This window comes from Microtus oregoni, unplaced genomic scaffold, assembly GCF_018167655.1.
Source record: "Microtus oregoni isolate MIOR12 unplaced genomic scaffold, Mior012 000083F_ref0000379, whole genome shotgun sequence".
Taxonomy (NCBI): Eukaryota; Metazoa; Chordata; class Mammalia; order Rodentia; family Cricetidae; genus Microtus; species Microtus oregoni.
In genome coordinates, this window is record NW_024544543.1 from 147,131 (window position 1) to 165,563 (window position 18,433).

Sequence of the window (18,433 nt, forward strand, 5' to 3'; positions counted from 1 at the left end):
CCACTGAGCCACATGCCACTTGTAATAAATTACTCTTCTATTGGCTTGCGACAGGTGTTAGATTTTACTTGTCATAGAAATGGCACTTTAGGGGAAATCTTTACTTTCTTATGTATGCAGGGATTTTTTTGTTTTTGTTTTCTTTTTTTAATGTAGAGGCCTCTTATTAAGACAGTTCTTCAAGCCACGTGAAGAAACATGTAAAGAGGACTTAGTGTCTTAGCACAGGTACCTGGAAGGAGAGCCGTCCTGTCTGTTTAAACCCTGCTTTTAGGAAGAATATATCCAGTGTTTAGATATTAGCTAGACTCTGAACCTGTCGTGTAATGTTTATTGTGTTTTGAGTACACTCAAAATGCCTTTTTTTTTAGCTTTGAGTATTCAGATATTCAGATGCAGCTTTCCTTGAATGTCTGTTTGTCTGTTTGGTCCTTTGTTTGGTGGGTAATGCTGGAGCTTTTGACAAAACACACACACATTTGCCTATCTTGATCCCTGACATGTCCCTATTTTGGGTTGTACTTTTTTCAGTCAGTGCCATTTCATGCAGATTGTTTCCTAAAACCTACATGCCAGCTTTGTATTAAAGAAAGTCTGTCAGTACATTAAAATGATTATCCTTAAATTATGGGATTAGGGATCATTTTGTTTTCTTTTCTATAATTTCCAATTTTCAAAATGATATGTTCTGTTAAAAATGAAGTTTAATAAACTATTGATACCATGTCAACTACTCATGGGTGAAAGATTGTTAGGATGGTAGATATGAACTAAGGAAACCTGCTTAATTTGGATCGTCACCACCTATCTGTGCAGTGTCTACAGAAGAAAATTATTTTACTATTACTTGAGCTGTTTAAAGACAATACGTTGCACTTTCTTCTTGGAGAATGATGATAGAGTGAATTATGTTTTCTTAAACTGAGAGTTTAAAACTTTGTGTATGGCAGGTTATTTGGAGGGTTTCCAGGGCCATGCGCACTAGGGAAGCACTCTGTCAGGAAGTTACAACCTCAGCCCTCGTTGCAATGTTTAAAATGTTCAGTCTCTCTAAGGTAGACACCCTGGCCTTGAACTTCCACTCTGCCTACCTCAGCTCCCAGAGAAGCTGGCATCGCAGGTCTGCACCTCTAGACTGGTCAGAAGATAATTTTTTTCAAGTCTGATGTTTTCCATCATATCAGCTTTGAACTTAAGAAAATTCAAAGTAACACTTAAATGTGGTGTTGTCTTTTCTCTAAGGGAACAGAGTTGTATTCACACAGGATGGTTTTACAAGACATGGGGTCTGCTGTCTGCAGCCTGGGGCACTGGTTGCTTTGGGAAGCTTCGTGTGCCCTCTTGGTTTCAGCTGTCATCTCTTACAGCCTTGTTCTGTCTTGTCCAGCATATGCATCAGAATGGAGGAGAATGTGTTTATACACCAGGTTGCATACACCCAGAAATCAGGGATTCCAATGCCTTGGGTACACCCTTCGCGTGTCATGGATAGCCCCCACTGCTTTTAGTTCTGAAATAAGATTCAATCAGATCCTCACACTTACCTTCAGAGCTGGTTCTCTATAGATGGTGCCCTTAACTTGATGAAAATCTCAGTTGGCCTCCTGATCATTGAAGATCGCACTTCTATATAAACCCATAACATCTCCTTGTCTCTTTTCCCTGTCTGCAGCACTGGGACAGATTATGTTGTATGTGGATGGGATGAATGGAGTCATCAACCACAGTGAGACCATCCAGTGGCTTTACACTCTTGTTGGGTCAAAGGTAAGACAAGTTTTTTTTTTCTTTTCTTTTTGGAACATCTTGTTCATTTTGCAAATCATTGCCTTTTTGTTTAATTCCTCTCTGAAATGTTTTCACAAAGCGAAGTCCTATCAGCTTTGTTCAAGCCCTGTCTTGGTATAAACGATGAGTAATGCTTTGTAGGTTTTCAAGCCCACGCCAATCACAGCTTTATAACGTTTTAATGCACTTCTGCCTTTTCTTCTCCTAAGCTGTAATCAAATACTTAATTAAAATGTTATACCATAGATAAAGTACCTATGTACGCCTTATATTTTGTAACCTCAATGGTAGGATCTATGTGAGGTCATAGATACCAGACGAGAGCCCCGGTGCCATTACTGGCCCTTGGATTTCCTTTCCCAGTGTTGTGATGTGAAAAAAATCTCTCCCATTTCATAATGGAAAAACTATTTTCCCTTGGGCAACTGAAATGTTTTTTTCTCCTCTATCTTTTTAGCTTTGTTTTCTATGGAAAATGGAAGCAACTCTGTTTTGATGTTAGTGCGCGTGGTCTTGGATGTGGAGTGGAATGCTGGGTCTCTGAGGTTGACTTAGCGAGGCTGGAGGGAGATTTGTATCTGCTCTCCTGTGGTGGAGGTTTCTGTTTTCCTTGCATCTGCTTGGAGGCCTCCCTGGCTGATGGGTCGTCTGGAAGCAGTTCCTTCCATAGCTCTCTGATTGATGTCCATGACCTTAAAGTCTAGAGAGATGGGCGAGATTTTTTCAATTAAAAAGGGACTCTTAATACATGTTACAAATGAATTAATAAATCTTTGTAGTTCTGTTGCGGTCCTGACAAGACTGATGTGGTGGCATGGGGACAGGGAAGAGCACAGATGAGCGCAGGGGAAGGGGAGTACCGTGGCCTGAGGACATTCCCTGAACCCCTGTGCTGGGAGCTCATGCAGCCCTGTGGGAAGGTGTGGCCTTTTGTGAGCAGCTCAGGCCATGAGGGCTCTTCTCTTGGTAATGGATTGTTGCTGTTGTAGCAGAAGCCTTGTTCTCTGCTCTTCTCTTATGTCAGAAGATGACCTCTGTCCTTCTGGTATCTGCAGCGACCAGTTCCCATCTTCCTATCTGGAATGTGCTATGAAGATCTTGCATGTGTCCCTGCCTGTCAACCTATGCAAAATGCAGTTCTGTTCTCTAAAAAAAAAAAAATCATATAGTCTCAGGTGTTGTGTGATGACACTAATGGAGTAAGATAGGAGAAAGTTCCAGAGACGAGGAAGGTTTACAAAGAACTGGAAACTGTGGGGGAGGGGATAAAAAGACATGGTGGCTCATATCTAAAACCTCAATTCTTGGAAGGGGTGAGGCAGAGGATTACTGTGGGTTCAAGACCAGCCTAGGTTATAGTGTAAGGTCCTGGCGCAAAACCCCAAAAGAAAAAGAAAAATAGGAAATGAGACGGAACGAGCAGGAGGTAACAAATTCATCTCTTAGCCTCTAGCCTGTGGCATCACTGCAGCCTGTGGTGTCTGTCCCTATGTCGTCCCCCTCCCCGCTTTAGGATCACTCTTGAGGGTAAAGGATCTGAAAAGAAGAACAGGGGAATCCGCATTGCATTTGAAGTGCAAAGAGAATCATTAAACCAGAGGAAGAAATTGGCAGAGCAATCTTGCCTTCCCTGGCTGGCCCTAAGAGCTCTTGCTTGCTCTGGGGTCCCTCCTCAGGCTCTGTCCAGGGTTGACCAGATATCTCTTTCCCTACCCTCTGGCTTCATTAGCACTAGACTGTCTAGAACATGTGGGTTTTGTCTCCACCTTTCATTTTTCCCAAGAGCTGGTCTTTAGTGCCCGATGACTTCCTGGCATTGCAAGGCTGGGCAAATAGCGTTTAGTGAGCTTGCGCCTTGGGGCCTATGGTGATGCTAAAAAGGCTGACACCAGAAGCTGCTGTCCCATTTACTGTGATGTCAGACACGATCTTGAATCAGGCTACCAGGTATACTCAGTTCAGGTCAGCAGCTGAATGCAGGAAGCAAGCAGCCATTGGCAAGTGTTTTTCCAGCACAGTCCTCCTGAGATGTTCCCTTCTCTACAAAACCTGCCGCCGTCCCTTCCCTCTCTTTCATCTGGGTAGTGAAGGATCCCGAAGACTAGGTGCCTGAGCCTACCAAGGACCCTTAGGTTTAGAGAATGATGCCTCAGTTCTGTCCTCAGCACACAGATTAACCAATGCAGCTACTGTAGGTTTCCCTAGCTCAGGTGGAGAAGGCAGGGAAGCTGTGTTCGAGCCTTGTCTGTTGGCAGAGTCACGGCTTCTAAACTAAAAGGTTTGCCTTGACAGCCTGCTGGCTTTGCCTTATACAGGCACAATGTAGATAAAGGAAGTGCTGGTTAGAAAAAAATTCCTGTTATTCTGTTTTCATAGCGGTTGATTTTCCTCCCATGAAAGGCAACAAGATGTGAGTTTGCCGCCTGCCAGAGGGGCATTATGCCATGCACATTTGCAGTTACTTGAAACTCCAGAGAAGAAAAGGATGCATTTGGCTTTAAAAGAGAAAGCACAGAGTGTTTTCTTTGAGGTCTTTCTGTTTACATGGGCCCCATCTCGAAACTCCTCAGCCAGAGGGAAGATTTGGGTGCCCCTGCAATGACTTATTAAGGGTGTGTTGTTGTTTTCTTCCCGGACCTGTAATTTTAATTAATTGGGGTAAGCTGATTCTGTTTGTACAGCGTGGCCTGCCACTCTGCCTTCCATTCTGGCCCTGAGGAAGACCCTCTCATCTCCTGACCAGAGATGGTCTTGATGTTGCCATGGAAACCACCCTTTTGATTCCTTTCTGCCTTCTCTCACCCTGCTGCCTATTTCTGCCCACCCCACGAAACCTCATTCTTCCAGCTGTGTGTCAGGCAGCTGACGGACATCAGTGGGCTTCCTCTGCATCTGTGTGAAGATGGACACGCTATTCTGCTCTGACGTAACCCTGCTAACTAACATACGGCGGGATGAAAAGAGCCGCGGCCATGCTGCCTTCTCCTCACACGTTCTGCATTCTCTCTGTGAACCCTCATTAGGGCACAATCTGAGCTACACGGCATGGAGGACATAGGATTAGAGGAGGGAGAAGATGGGAGGGCCGGGGACAGTTACTATGAAGCGATAGGGCCTGGGAAAGGTAGCAGCCAAGGTGAGGAAGGTGTGGAGACATCTTGAGGAACAGCTTGCGAGGCCTAGCTTTCTGGATTTAGAAAACGTGAGTCATATCTCAGAGTGGGACAGCGACTCTGGCAGGAGCAAGAAAGCTCATATAAATTTTGGAGGGATATTTTTGAAATGAAGGGAATGCCCCCAAGTAGAGCCCCTGTGTCGGGAAAGTGTGCTGGTTGCTCAGGAGAGGAGAGTGAGTAGACATTTGGGTCTGTATTCACTACTGCGTCACTGGTAAGTGACACTCAAGTGACCCACATATAGGCTGAGGCATGAAGAATGTCATTAGTACCTACAGTTATAGAATCCTAGCTGTGACGAACGCTGAGTCGTGTTAAAGTTGCTCTTGTTATCTTGAGTTACAATCCAGATATTTCTAGAAAAAAATATCAACTAGCTCCACCCTAGTGGGACATGGGACTTGATGGGAAGCCATTCTTCTGGGGGAAGCACCTTCATCTAGACCATTACCAAACACTGTGCATATGTCAGTCACGCTGAATTCCCTATGCACTGCTCTGAGCATTTGAGGGTGGCTGTCAGGGACTGAGGATATACATATATAGATATATCTATGTATACGTGTGTGCATATGCACATGCACATACATAGCCAAATCATTAAAGTGCCTAAATGTAAGCACAAGGACCTTAGGTTGCTTCCTGGGACCCACATTTAACAACAAACAAACAAACCATGTTGGGTGTGGAGGTGTGCTTATAATCCCAGCACTGGGGAGGCTGCACAGCTACCCTGGACTACTTGGCCAGCTTTAGGCCAATGAGAGACCCCATTTCAAAATAGATGAAAATAAAGGTGAATAGCTCCTAAGCAGTGGCATGTGAGGTTGTCCTCTTGATTCCACATGTAGTCATGTGCACATAAACATACATACCCATCCACATGGAAAGATGGCTCTCCTGTGAGTCTGTCCAAGCTACAGCATATGCTTTACTGTAGCTGTCACAGGACCCTAATAACCAGTTCCATTTTCTCCTGGCCACCACCTTCTTTTTGCAACTGGTAGGAGGTGTACAGCAGCCTCCTGGGAGAGGACATTTTCTCCCACAAATTCCATCTTTTCTTTAGCGGGCCTTTTAAGCAGCAGCCCCAGGTGCTGGCTGAAGCTAGCCTGCAGTCTATGAAACTTCGCTGGCTTTTCCTCATACATCATGCCTGCCAGATCTTCTTTTCTGCGTGTCCATGACTGATGGTTGTGTATCTAAATGCAAAGCATTGCAATTTTCCTCATTGATCAGACCACAGTTCCAGCCTCAAGATAATTGTGAATTCTGCCTTGGCCATTTATCATCTTAACTGTTAGTGCCAGCTTTATATAACATAAATTCAATAAGTTATGCCTCTTTATTATAGACAGAATGCCGAGGGAGAGAGAGAGTGTGTGGATTAACCAGGACAAACTGCGTGATGACACTTATTAGCCGAGGTGTTCTAGGGTCACTGTGAAGTGAGTCGGGAGCTGCCTAGCTGACCATCAAGTCACTCCTTCATTGTCCCCAGTGCCTTCTCAAGATCCTTCTGAAATCAGGACATACTGCATCTCACAGCACAAGCTAGGGCTTTGGGGTCCAGTGCATCCTTCTTGTGGGTTGTCTTTTCATCTATAAATGGAGACAGTCTGTAGATGAGTAGATACGAATGTGGAAACTGAGCACTCTTCGTTCCTGGCCCTGTGTCCTGTATCATTTGTTAAAGGCTCTTCTTCCCCGAAGCACACTCAACATCCTAATTTAGAGATGTTCTCAGCTTAGACCATTGGGCATGGTGTTTCCCTCTCTCCCTTCCTTCCTCCTTCCCTCTCTCCCTCTTTCCTCCTCTCCCTCCCCCTCCCCATCTCTCCATCTCTCCCCCACCTTAAGCATAAATTTCCTGGGCTAATTTTTCAGGAATCAGTGGTAAGTTCAGAAAGCTATAGGATGTCATTTTAGGAGTCCACCTGCTTGCATCCCTTTTTGGTAGTTGCTTTAAGTCTGATTTTATACTGTGGGTGGCTTCTGTCCACCCTAACCCTGTCCCTTACTTGCCAGAGGAGTGCAAGGCACGTCCCTAGAGAGCAGCTCATAGCTGGTCTTTGTGCCTGTGGTTTCTGGGGATTTCATGCTGTGATGGTATACCACATGTGACTTCCATCACCCATGAGCATTTCTTGATGCTTGGCAGGGTGGCTCCACCTTCCTCCCCTTTGTCCTCGGCTAGACCATTGCAGCCATCTCCCCAGCCCTCTGTTGGGAGATTTTCTTGCTGCCAATCTGAGAGTGATACTCTCTGCAGCAAGGAAAAGTCAGAAAATATCTGAAAAAAATTATATATATTTTGAACTCACACTGTAAACATATTTAATACCATAATGTCTGCTCAGCCATTGAATTCTATATGGCCTAGCCAACGAAGTTACCAACACATTACTCAATTCCTTGAAAAGTACCTATTGTGTTAAATCAGCACTAGATTTGAATCTTGTATTTATTACTTCAAATGACTTGAATTAATATATGTTCCATTAATAGAAGTTGGGCTAATATTAATTTTCATAATGAAATTAATGACAACAGATTGAAGAAAAAAACCCAGGCTGATGGATGATCTCAACATCTTGGCAGCATTATAAAAACTAACATTTAAAGCTTTTTAGTGATTGTAAGAATAAAATGGTCTCTTTATATAAAGCTAGAAATTTTTAAAAGTAAAAACAAAATATACTATTTGGAGATGCTACTAAAATTAATGATGATAATTAACTTTGGAACCTTTCTATTTTCCTTTGTTTCTTATATAGTTAGCCCTAGACATAGTCTAACTATTTTCTGTGTCACTGTAATATTTAAAATATTGTTTGATGCCTGTATAATAGTCTCTAGCATGACTGTGCTGTGACTCACAGGAGTTCATTTCATGTTTCTCTTGTTGTTGGTCAAGTGGCTTCAGGTTCGACGCTATATTTGAAGATATTTTACTATCATTCAAACCTGTTTAGTGAGTGAAGTTGCTTTTGACTTGTATTTGTCAACATCCCATTAAGTAGTATTTCTGAGACTCCTTTCATTACCCCAGTGTGTTCATGTGCTGTTGGCAGGGTGACACTGTGCCTTCAGACCCAATGTCCCCTGTAGAGCTCACCCCCACCCCACTCCTCTGCCTGTGCACACACACCCAGAGCACAGATTCCGATGTGTATAGTTTCTTTTGCACATGTGGGCACATGTGTGCTGGTGTTTGGAGGCCAGAGCTCAGCCCCTGATGTCACTCTTAGACACTGTTCACCTTGTGTCTTACAGGCAGGGTCTCTCCCCATCTAGGCTAGACTGGCTGGCCAGTGGGGCCCCAGAGACCCTCTTGCCTCTTCAGCACTAGAATTACAAGCAAGCTACATCTTCCCTTTTTATTAGCATGGGTTCTGGAGATTGAACTCAGGTCCTTATACCTGCAGGGCAAACATGTTACCACCTGAGCCACTCCCCCAGTGTCATAGCAAGCTTGGTTTCTTAGATGCCCCAGTAGGAAACCATTCTCCTGGGAGAGGAGTAGGTTGAAGGTCGGGTTTCACAAGCACTTGCTTTAGGAGTGAGCGACCTGAGGGTGAGGCCAGGTCTTAGGGGAACAGCCAGCAGAGGCCCGGGTGGCAGAAGTATCTCTCCTTTAGTCCGTGGTATAACCTCAGGGAGCATAATTGGGTCCCCTCCACTCTCAAGAAGCTTCTCTATAAGTTAGCCTTGCTGCTTCATCACTCACAAATGGTTTTTCCCTATGAAAGCCAGAAATACAAGAGAGAGTGGAACTGTGACACTTCGCTCCTGTGGCCAGAGAAAGCGGCCATGTTCTCTCAGCATGAAAAAGAGTAGGAACTGCTGGTTCAAACCTGGGAACACATCTGGAAGATTGCAGAATCTCAGGCAGCCAGCATACCCTTTCTCCAATGAAAATAGTTTCCATCTTCTAGGGCAGTAGAAGAAGGAAGGACAACAGAGGCAGGAGTTCTGGGAGTCATCCCAGGAGGTGCCCTGCAGGCTTGGGTTCTATTTGTCAATGCTCTTAGCCTCCCCCTACCCCCTGCCCACTCCCTCTTCCACCCACCACCACCAGCCCCTGGACTTTGTTTTTGTCTGCCTGGCACCTGTATGCACTCACTTCATGGAGACTCCTGGCAACCAAGCTCTCCTGACAGCACATTCACCATGCCGGGCTTACCTGCTGTCTGCTGGCATGCCTCCAGGACTAGTTGTTTGTAGAAGGAAGTTATTTTACTTGGGAAATATTATCTGTCCTATTTCCACAATGCATATATTTCGAGCCAAAACATATGGAAGATGGGGCTTTTCACTGGCTAAGGGCAATAATCTAACCTGGTTTCCTTTGCTTCCACTTAGAAATTGGCCATGTAGCAAGTTATTCTAGCCTCCTAGACTGTGGGGTTTTGTACCCCCACCTGGGCATGCTGCTTCCTGTAAAAGCACCCAAGGTTGTTGATTTCCTTCAACCAATATTGCATTCTGCAAGCAGTAACAAGATGCCCCTTAGCTGGCATGTTCATGCAAGGGTTTGCTATCTCTTTCTCAATAGTAAAAAAACAAATAAATGTTATTTTATGAATTGAGCTGTTTTAGTTCTCACATTTTATTTGTTATGTTTGTGAATGTGTGGGCGTGTGCATACCATGCCCGTGTGCAGGTCAGAGGACAACTCGCATGTGGGTACCAGGGGTCAAACTCAGGTCATCATGTTGGGTAGCAACCCCCTTTACATGCTGAGCCATCTCTCGGGCCCTCAAATGACTCTTTGCAATGACCCTGGGTATCCTCTGGAAAATTTAGCCATGTGAATATTTCTAATGTTTGCACACTGCTATTTAAATAAAGTTTCAGCTAAACTCCAGCAGAATAAGTTATAATTTGTAACTTTTTGTTTTGCTTTTATCTTCCATCATCTTTGGACAGCTTGCTCTGTTTTATACCGTACAAAATGTCTTACTCACCGGTTAGTACCTTCAGGGCTAGCCAGCTTCCCCTGGGTTACTTCACTGTTCATAGCGTTGGTCTCCTTTCTGTAGACTGCACTGTCAGAAGCATGCAGCTGTCACTCAGGCAGAGCACAGGGACTTGGTGCAGGTGACTTCCTGTTCTGACTGATGTGCCAACCCTGATCCTTTTATTCCCCATGAATCCTTGCAGGCCAAGGCCCAGAGTTCTGTGCTTGAGGCACTGTCTGAGCCTCTGTTTTATTTCTGATAATCGCCCACACCATGTTCAAACAGTCTGTTAGAGGTTGAGAAGGGAAAGATTCTGGAGCCTAAGATTTTTGTTGAGCCATTTAATAATTATGAAGGCCCTTGGGCCTGAATTTGAACTGCTGGCTTAGAAAGTCACAACTTGAGAGTATGACATTAGAATAAAAAGTTAAATGAGGAGTCTTAATGATGCATAACTAGGGGCTGCAATTTTTTCATGGAAGAAGAGACAGGGTCTCACTCTGTGGAGCAGGCTGATCTGGAATTAACTTTATAGGCCAGGCTGGCTGCAAACTCAACAGAGATCCCCTCCTGCTCAGCTTCTAGTGTTGGCATTACAGGCATGAGCCAACGTGTCTGGTTTGATTTTTTCCCCGATACCTAGTTTGTTCTAGAGTATAGGTAAATGTATAAATAGTACAATAAAGATCTATAGATCAGGATGTCTTACAGTTTCTATGCTAGTTTAAAGGTCAGCACTTGTCTATAGCACACATCTATGCTACCTTTAGTGGGACATGAAGCAAAATCATAAGTATTTCTCTAGACCTCTTTGTAACTTAAATCCTAAGGCAACTAGAAGGCTTTGGATACTTGAATTTGAACTCAGTGAGCAGCATATGTTACCCACTTGCTGGATTTCTTTTGCTTCCTTAAATCCAGTGAGCTGCGTGCGAAGTCTTAAGAAACTGCCTTGTATTCCTTTCCCAGGTCTCTGGTAGCTGCATTCTAAAACCTAGATGCTTCCTGCACAATGACCAGGAAAACCAAACCCTAGGCAAGCACCATGGTGGTACTGCTCCCCCACCCCCAGCCTCTCTGAAATGGACGTGACATTGGATCCAGAGTATGGGGGATATGGATGCTGTCCTTGGTTCCTTTCTTGGTTACTTACCTGGTACTTTGGCCTTCACATAGGTCTTTCAGCCTATATTTTATGATGACTAGGAACATAAAGTCCAAAATAGTGGGTGCAGCAGAGTCCAGCCACCCTGAAAATGCATTAAATCTTCATGAAGTATGGTGGAGGCATGTTAATACAAAGGGACTAGCGCAGATTCCTGCTTAGCTATATGTTTTAGGAAAGCATAAAACACTTTTCTTGGGCTGGGAATGTAGCTCAGTTGGCAGAGTGCTTGCCTAGTGCCTGTAGTACCTGTGAAGTGGAAGCAAAGATGTGTGGATTGGAAGGGACGCAAGCACAGCCAGCCAGTCTACCCCACCCAGGTTTACCCCCTGCGGGGATGTGCCTTCCTCTTCAACCCACTAGGTTTTGAGCCGCTGAGGCTGATTCCCTGTTGTCATATTGCCTGTCTGCTTCATGATGCTGAACCAGTGCATGGTGTCACATGCTTCATGGGGACTGGATCAGCCCTTCCAGGGCTAGACAGATTGCCAGGTGCTGGATGCATTGTCGTGACACTGTGCTTGTTAGGATAGGAAGGGGCTTTGGTCGGAGCTGAAAATTGTGCGTTTGGGGTTGGAATGATACTCTGAGGATTGATGTGTCTAAGCCATGTGATGGTGTATGCCCTGACTGCTTTGGAGCTTACTCCCACCCCTCCTTTTTTGGGGTTGCTCCTTCCTGCAGCCATCTTAAGCCCACCTCCCCTGCTCTACCACTGCCTCCCATGTTTGCCTCTTCCCAGTGAATATGGGCTAGGACTCCTAACAGCGGTTCCTATTCAAATGTGCAAATATACCTAAGATGAATCTGGGAATAAAGCAAGGGCCTTGTGCATTCTACAAAAGCACTTTACTGCCCAATTAGTCCTCGGCACCAAGAAAAGATTTCTCAAGAACTGTGGAAAAGGCAATGTGCTGGTCTTTGAGGAGGAGTAATGTGGCCCCTGTGCTGGTTGCTTCGCACTCCGGAGCGTGTGGTTATATTCTCCATACAGAAGGGTATCAAAGAGAGTAACTCTTGGATAAATGAAGGATTCTATAGCAGTATTTAGAAGCAGTGTCCCCTCCCTACTTTCAAACCTTCACAACATTGCTAATGTGGAATTTCTGAGTAGGAGCCCCGGATGCATCTGAAGATGAGCTGTGACATGCTTTCAATTAGTACCAGGAATTTGCCCCAAATTAACGTTCCGATGTTCTTGCCTCTAAAGCGCTTTAATTGTCTAATGTGCTTGCTATTCGTTGGCATAGTAAAGCTTCCGAAAGCACCAAACATAAACTAACTAGAAGCTGAAGTCACAGAACTCCTGATCATAGGAATTATGTTTAAGAAATTTTTCAAAATAAAATTGCGGTGCCCGAAGAACTCCCAACAGAGCCTTTCCAGCAAAGGGGAGGAACACATGAAAAGGAAAGCTTCTGTGGGAAAGCAGGTTCTCCAGCAGAAGCATCCATGGCTTACGGATTCTGGGTACTAGGGACCACATCATGATAGTCAAGGCCTGTGACCCCACAGATGCTCAGAAGGGCTCTATGGGACCAACAAAGCGGGCCCTGCCAAGACCAGCCTCATGGGAGCACACTGCACAGCTGCCAGGTTCCTTTCAGGAACCACAAAAGGAATTTCTGCCTCCCGGGGAAGCCTCCAAGCCTGGACATGCTGGGTTTGTGTTTACTTAAAGACACTTCTCTGGCTTTAAACATACAAAACATAGTTCATTCTTCTGGACTGCTGCCCCCCAAAGCCTTGTACCTGTTGGGAAAATACTGTGGAATTTGGCCTCTTCCTAGACAGGAAGGAGCAGGGAAATGGTAGGACTGGAGTTAGGGGTAGGAACCCTCTAAAATGCTTAGAGTCCCCCCCCCCCAGAGTACACAGTTCCCTTGGTGGTGGGAACACAAAAGGAAGGGGAAACCTGGGACTTCTTGACCTTCACCTGACTGTGAAGGGCCTTAGCTTGGTTAGGGGCTATGACCGGTCCCATGCCACTGTGATGGGTTAGAAGGAGAAACTCAGTGAAGATATGCCACCTTCACTATGTAGTGTTGCTAGTGGGGGTGGCATGCACGGGCCAGGCTGGTAGTGGAGGGTGGCATGCACGGGCCAGGCTGGTAGTGGAGGGTGGCATGCACGGGCCAGGCTGGTAGTGGCGGGTGGCATGCATGGGCCAGGCTGGTAGTGGAGGGTGGCATGCATGGGCCAGGCTGGTAGTGGGGGTGGCATGTGGTGAGAATGAATGAAAATCAAGTTTTAGTCACAGTGAATCTGAGGTGTGGGTTAGCACCCGAGAGATGTCAAAGTTATAAGACAACCCAGCCCAGGAATTGGGTCAGGCCTGGAAAGCAACAGACATTTAACATTCGATCTTAGATGAGCTTTAAAACCCAGGGGTAAGATAAACTTGTCAGAGAGTGTGTGGTGAGATGAGGAATGAATGCCCAGGCAGAAACCCTTAGGTCTTCACAGAGCCATCCTGAATACCCTGGAAATAGCAGTGAAGGAGTCGCCATCAGGTGGGAGACTAGCTGTCCTCTCCCGAGAGAGAGCAACTGAGTGTGTCACGTGCTACGAGGGCCGAATGAAATCCATGAAGAGGTAACTGCTGGATTTGACAACATGCAGGCCACCATGAACCTGAATAGCTAAACTGAGTAGTGGAGACACAGTTAAATTCCCATCAAGTTGGGCTGGAGAGCATCTGGTTGCTTTTCTAGTTGGTGGGACAAAAATACTTGAATAAAATGAACTTAGGAAGGAATGGTTGATTTTTGTCTTGTATTTTTAGGATATAGTCCATGATGGCAGGGATGGTGGCAGGAGCTGGGGCGGCTGGTCACAAGGCAATCACAGCCGGGAAGCAGAGGGAGACAGATGCTGTGCTCAGGTCTCTTTCTGCTTTTGGTTGAGTCTGGGATTCCAGCTCATGGAATGGTGCTGCCTATACTTAAGAGACTTCCCACATCCCTTAACCCAGTCTAGAAAATCCCGTACAGATATGCCGAGCAGTTTGTTTCAGCGGAGATTCTAAATCCTGTCAAGTTGAGCATCAGGATTCATGATCACAGGGCATCCCTGGCAAGCTGGGAAATGAAGCCATACACCTTTGAGCTGTACAGTGCGGTTCTTTGCTTGGGGTTCCCTCACTTTCCCCATCAAGTCTGTTTCCCTGTCATTGTGATGGGAGCGCAGGCCTCATGGAGTCCCTGGGTCTTCCTCGAGGTGCAGGGCAAATGAAGACGCGGGAACTGATTTCCACAATGTGGTGGGCAAAATGGGACTGATGGTTTGACCTGGCCATTGACTGACAGATCAGAGCAGCTAGCAGACACCCCTAAACCCACTCTGAGTCGTGTGTAGTTCTTGGCCTTGAAGGAAAACATGTAAACAACTCCATCTCAATTTAGAAGAGGTCTGTGGGGTTGAAAGGGGCAACAACAGCTTGGGAAAGGATGGACAGCCTGAGGTTGGTGTGGTGTTCTCAGGCGCATCATTCGTGCGATCCTCAGGAGGTATGTGTGTAAGGTCACTGAGGACAAGATTCTTGGAAGAAAATGGGATAAAGGGAAGGGAGGCTTTGAGGGAGAGAGAGAGAGGAGCAGCTGGGGGGGGGTAGAGAAACTGACCCAGAACCCCTCAGTACCAAAGGAGCTGGAGTTAGAAAGCCATGGTAGCTTCCACTGAGTGAGTCACTCATGGTCTCTCCAAGGGTAAGTTCTACTGTGGGAAAGAAAGTACTGAGCTGGCTTCAGCCCCTCACAAATGCTGAGCCTTGAATCCAGGGTCTGTGAGTTCCAAGGCCCCAGGCAGCCTGCTCTGTCTGCTTTAAGTACTGGGTACTTGGCTCAGGATCCTGCTTACCCAAGCTTGCACTTGTGCCTAATCCAAGTGTTTGACCTACCGTACCTGCTTCCTCATTGGAAAAATATGAATTGTGCCTGTTGTCATTGGGATCAAATGAAGTCCCCAGTTCAGCATGCATGTCTTACTTGTTGGAAGCCGAATGTGAATCCCAGGGTCAAATGTCCTGGGTTCGAATTCCTGGTTCCATTGCTCACTAGATGTGTGATCATGGACAGCGTACTCTGCCTCAGTTTCCCAATCTTCACAGTTGGGGCGGGGGACTAATACCTATCTGCTGAGGTGTTTCTGATAAGAGGTGAGTGAGGAACCAATAAAGGAATCTAGATGACCTCTGAGTTGACTGACGGTGGGTGCTGGCTGTGGGGGAGGGAAGAGTGCTTTCAAGTGGGCAGGGCCGCCTATGCTTCTCTGTGATGGTTTCATCTTCTCTCCAGTTCCGCCTGGTGGTGAAGACAGCCCTGAAGCTTCTGCTCGTCTTTGTGGAGTACTCTGAGTCCAATGCACCGCTCCTCATTCAGGCCGTTTCTGCTGTCGACACCAAAAGAGGTGAGTAGTCCCGCCGTGGGGCCATCAAGGTCACGATGTTGCATATAGGGAGGCTTCCCCTCTTCTGCTGAGTTATTGGGAGCATTCTGTGTGTAGACATCACCATAAGGGGTCCAGGGTGGTGACTGTGGAGATTTGGGCAGGGATGTGACGTGACAGTGAAGAAAATGGACGTGAGGACTTAGCCAGGACATGACAGCGGACCTGTCCTTTTGATCCAGATTAAATCACTGTGGGTCTTTCCTTCTCTTCCTGTCCTATGTAACACTGACCCATAGATGTTCCTTGAGCTTTCTGCCCTTCTCCCTGCCATCCCATACTGGAGTCTGGAAGGCGGGTCGCAGACCACAGCCACTTTCCCTCTACAATGACATGTTGTCATCTGGTACCAGACAGGAGATGTCTTATAGTAAGAACAGGTTATAGTGCCACTAACAGTCCTGAATAAGGACAGCCAGCAGCTCAGAAACCATGTCTGGCTTTCGCAGAGCCAGGTGGGCATTTGGGAACATGGTGATTCACTTGGTTCATCCTTGCAGGATGTGGGTTCTATCTCCCAACTCTGGAGTTCCTTTAGGACGATGCTTGGACGTTTTGGTAGCCTCTTTTAAATTGTGGGTATCAACGACACTTATCATTGGGCCATAATATAGGGACATCCTTTTCATAGCTTTGAGGTTCTCCTTTGGCCTTGTTGAGTAGGAACTCCTAGCATTTTTCATTGGAGTTCCACTGCACATAGGGCATGGTGTAGAGTGGGAATGACCTTCAGATGAACCTGGGGCTTTGTTTCCCACATGCAAGCTTCATTCCGCGGTCTCAGCCTGAGGCCTCTACTATCCCAAGTCTCTCCAACAAGACAAAATGATGGCCATCTTTTTTCAATTAGTAAAAAAAAAAAAATTCCCATCGATCGTTTTCTCAGCTTGGTAGATTTTGCCTATAAAATTTCTTCAACCTTTGGCAGCTGCTATCATCTGCCTGCCACTAAACATGAAGAGCTGCAAACAGAGGAACATCACTAATGAAACAGCTCAGAGAAAGTTCATCATGTGTGGCTCAATAGCGCATTTCTTCATGGACATGTGTGGTCTTGGCTGTGATTTTGAAATACATACATATAGCGTCATCCGGGTTTGCTGCTAGTAAACTTGTCCAGGGATTCTGTGATGGAATTAAACATACCAGTGTGTCAGGGAATTCTGAAGAGAGCAGCATGAATGCCAGGTGTTTCCAGCAGCAGGGTTTAGAACAGTCTCCGGTTCCCGGCATGCCGGAGATGACTGAAGGAGGGCTGAGCGTGTCCACGTGGGCACACGTGCAAACAGTCCATAAATTCTGCTCCGTAGTGTCTCCAGACTCGTTCCTTGGCAGGAGGGACTGGCATGGGAAAGACAGTTGTCTTTCCATTTTTTTTTATTGGACAGGAAAACTCTGACTTGAGGAATCAGCAACTATAAAACTAAGAAAATAAACGAAAAGTCATTAGCACCAAGGTAGTTGAAGTCATTCTAGACTAGATCCCCTTGGTGGATTTATGAACACTATGCATGGCCATCTATTAGTTAGTCAGGAGTGTGACATGGACTAGAGTATGCCACTTAGAGAGCCTAGAAAGAAAAGTTCATCAAAGGAGCCCGGAAGTATAGCTCAGTGGAAGAGTGCCTGTTGGGTATGCATGAGGGTCTGTGTTCAGTCCTCATTACCACAAAACAAACAAACCGAAAGGTACATCGTAGGTAGTAACTCATATTTATGAATATGTGAACATTTTAAATGCCTCATTTGGTCTAGTCCACTATACTTTAGCTTTGGGGCTATAATAAAAAGTGAGTTTGATTAGCCCTGAATGTGTCATGAATCACAACTGACTTTTCAGATCCTCTGGATCATCTTCACCTCTGTGTGTGTGTGTGTGTGTGTGTGTGTGTGTGTATGTGCATGCATGTGTAGGTCAGAAGTTGACCTAGGATGTCATCTTTAATTGCTCTCTGGATTAGTTTTCACACGGTCTCTGGCTGAACCTGAAGCGAGATCACTGATTTGTCTAGACCGACTGGCCAGAGCGCCCCGGGGATCTGCTTGTCTCTGACTCCTTCTCACAGGGATTATAGTCACACACCACCATCTCTAGATTTATTAGGTGGGTCCTAGGACTCAAACCCAGGACCTTGTGCCTGGACATCAAGCACTTTATACCATTCCCCAACACACACACACTCTCTCTCTCTTATATCTTTATGTCACTTTCTTTGGACAGATGCCTGACGGGAAGAGAGAAAGACGGTAAGTCATGGAAGCTTTTAGGAGATGGTTGGGTTGTCATTCTACCTTGTCAAGTTCTTTCCTAAGATTTGCCCTGTGGTGGGTTATCTTGAAGCTAGGTAGAGTGACAGACAGTCCCTTGGACATGTAGTTAGCCTCTCCCACAGAGAGCGAGCTTGGGGAACAGACAAGTTTACTCATTTTTTCATAAATCTTGGGATCTATTGATTTGGTCCAACATAGCTTTTGAACTTATATTTTTCATTTGAATGTAAAGTGATGAATATGACTTAATTTATGTACATGCATATCATACATGATGATCATGGGGTAGAGTCTATCATCCCTTCAAGCAATCCTGTCTCTGACTCTGCTTGAGGGTGAATTGAATGGTGAAGGATGTCTAAAGTATGGTGGATGCTAGAGGTTACACACTTGAACTGAACGGACTGTTCAATGTCAAAAGTCTCTGTGGAGACTATATAGATCTGTTACCTGGAAAGATCCAGAATGTGCTGGAAGGATTGTCCAACATGTGTTTGACCATTAGTACAAGGCATCATGTAAAATGTCTGATGAAGTTTAATATAGGAACCTATCATGAAAATAAATGGGAAATGTCTCAATCATGTATTAAGTGTATTTATCTTTAATCCTAGTTAAAGAAA

The 18,433-nt window shown here is 45.6% G+C and overlaps 1 protein-coding gene across 1 annotated transcript in view; it reads left to right on the forward strand.

The window, feature by feature from the left end:
* Positions 1-18,433, forward strand: part of LOC121441899 (FH1/FH2 domain-containing protein 3-like) — a gene marked incomplete at its 5' end in the record, with an annotated part of 239,631 nt that overhangs the window by 78,235 nt on the left and 142,963 nt on the right. The window contains 2 exons of the mRNA XM_041643264.1: positions 1,673-1,767; positions 15,389-15,500. Of these exons, the coding sequence (XP_041499198.1) occupies positions 1,673-1,767; positions 15,389-15,500 (207 nt within the window). The remainder of the gene's footprint in view (positions 1-1,672; positions 1,768-15,388; positions 15,501-18,433) is intronic.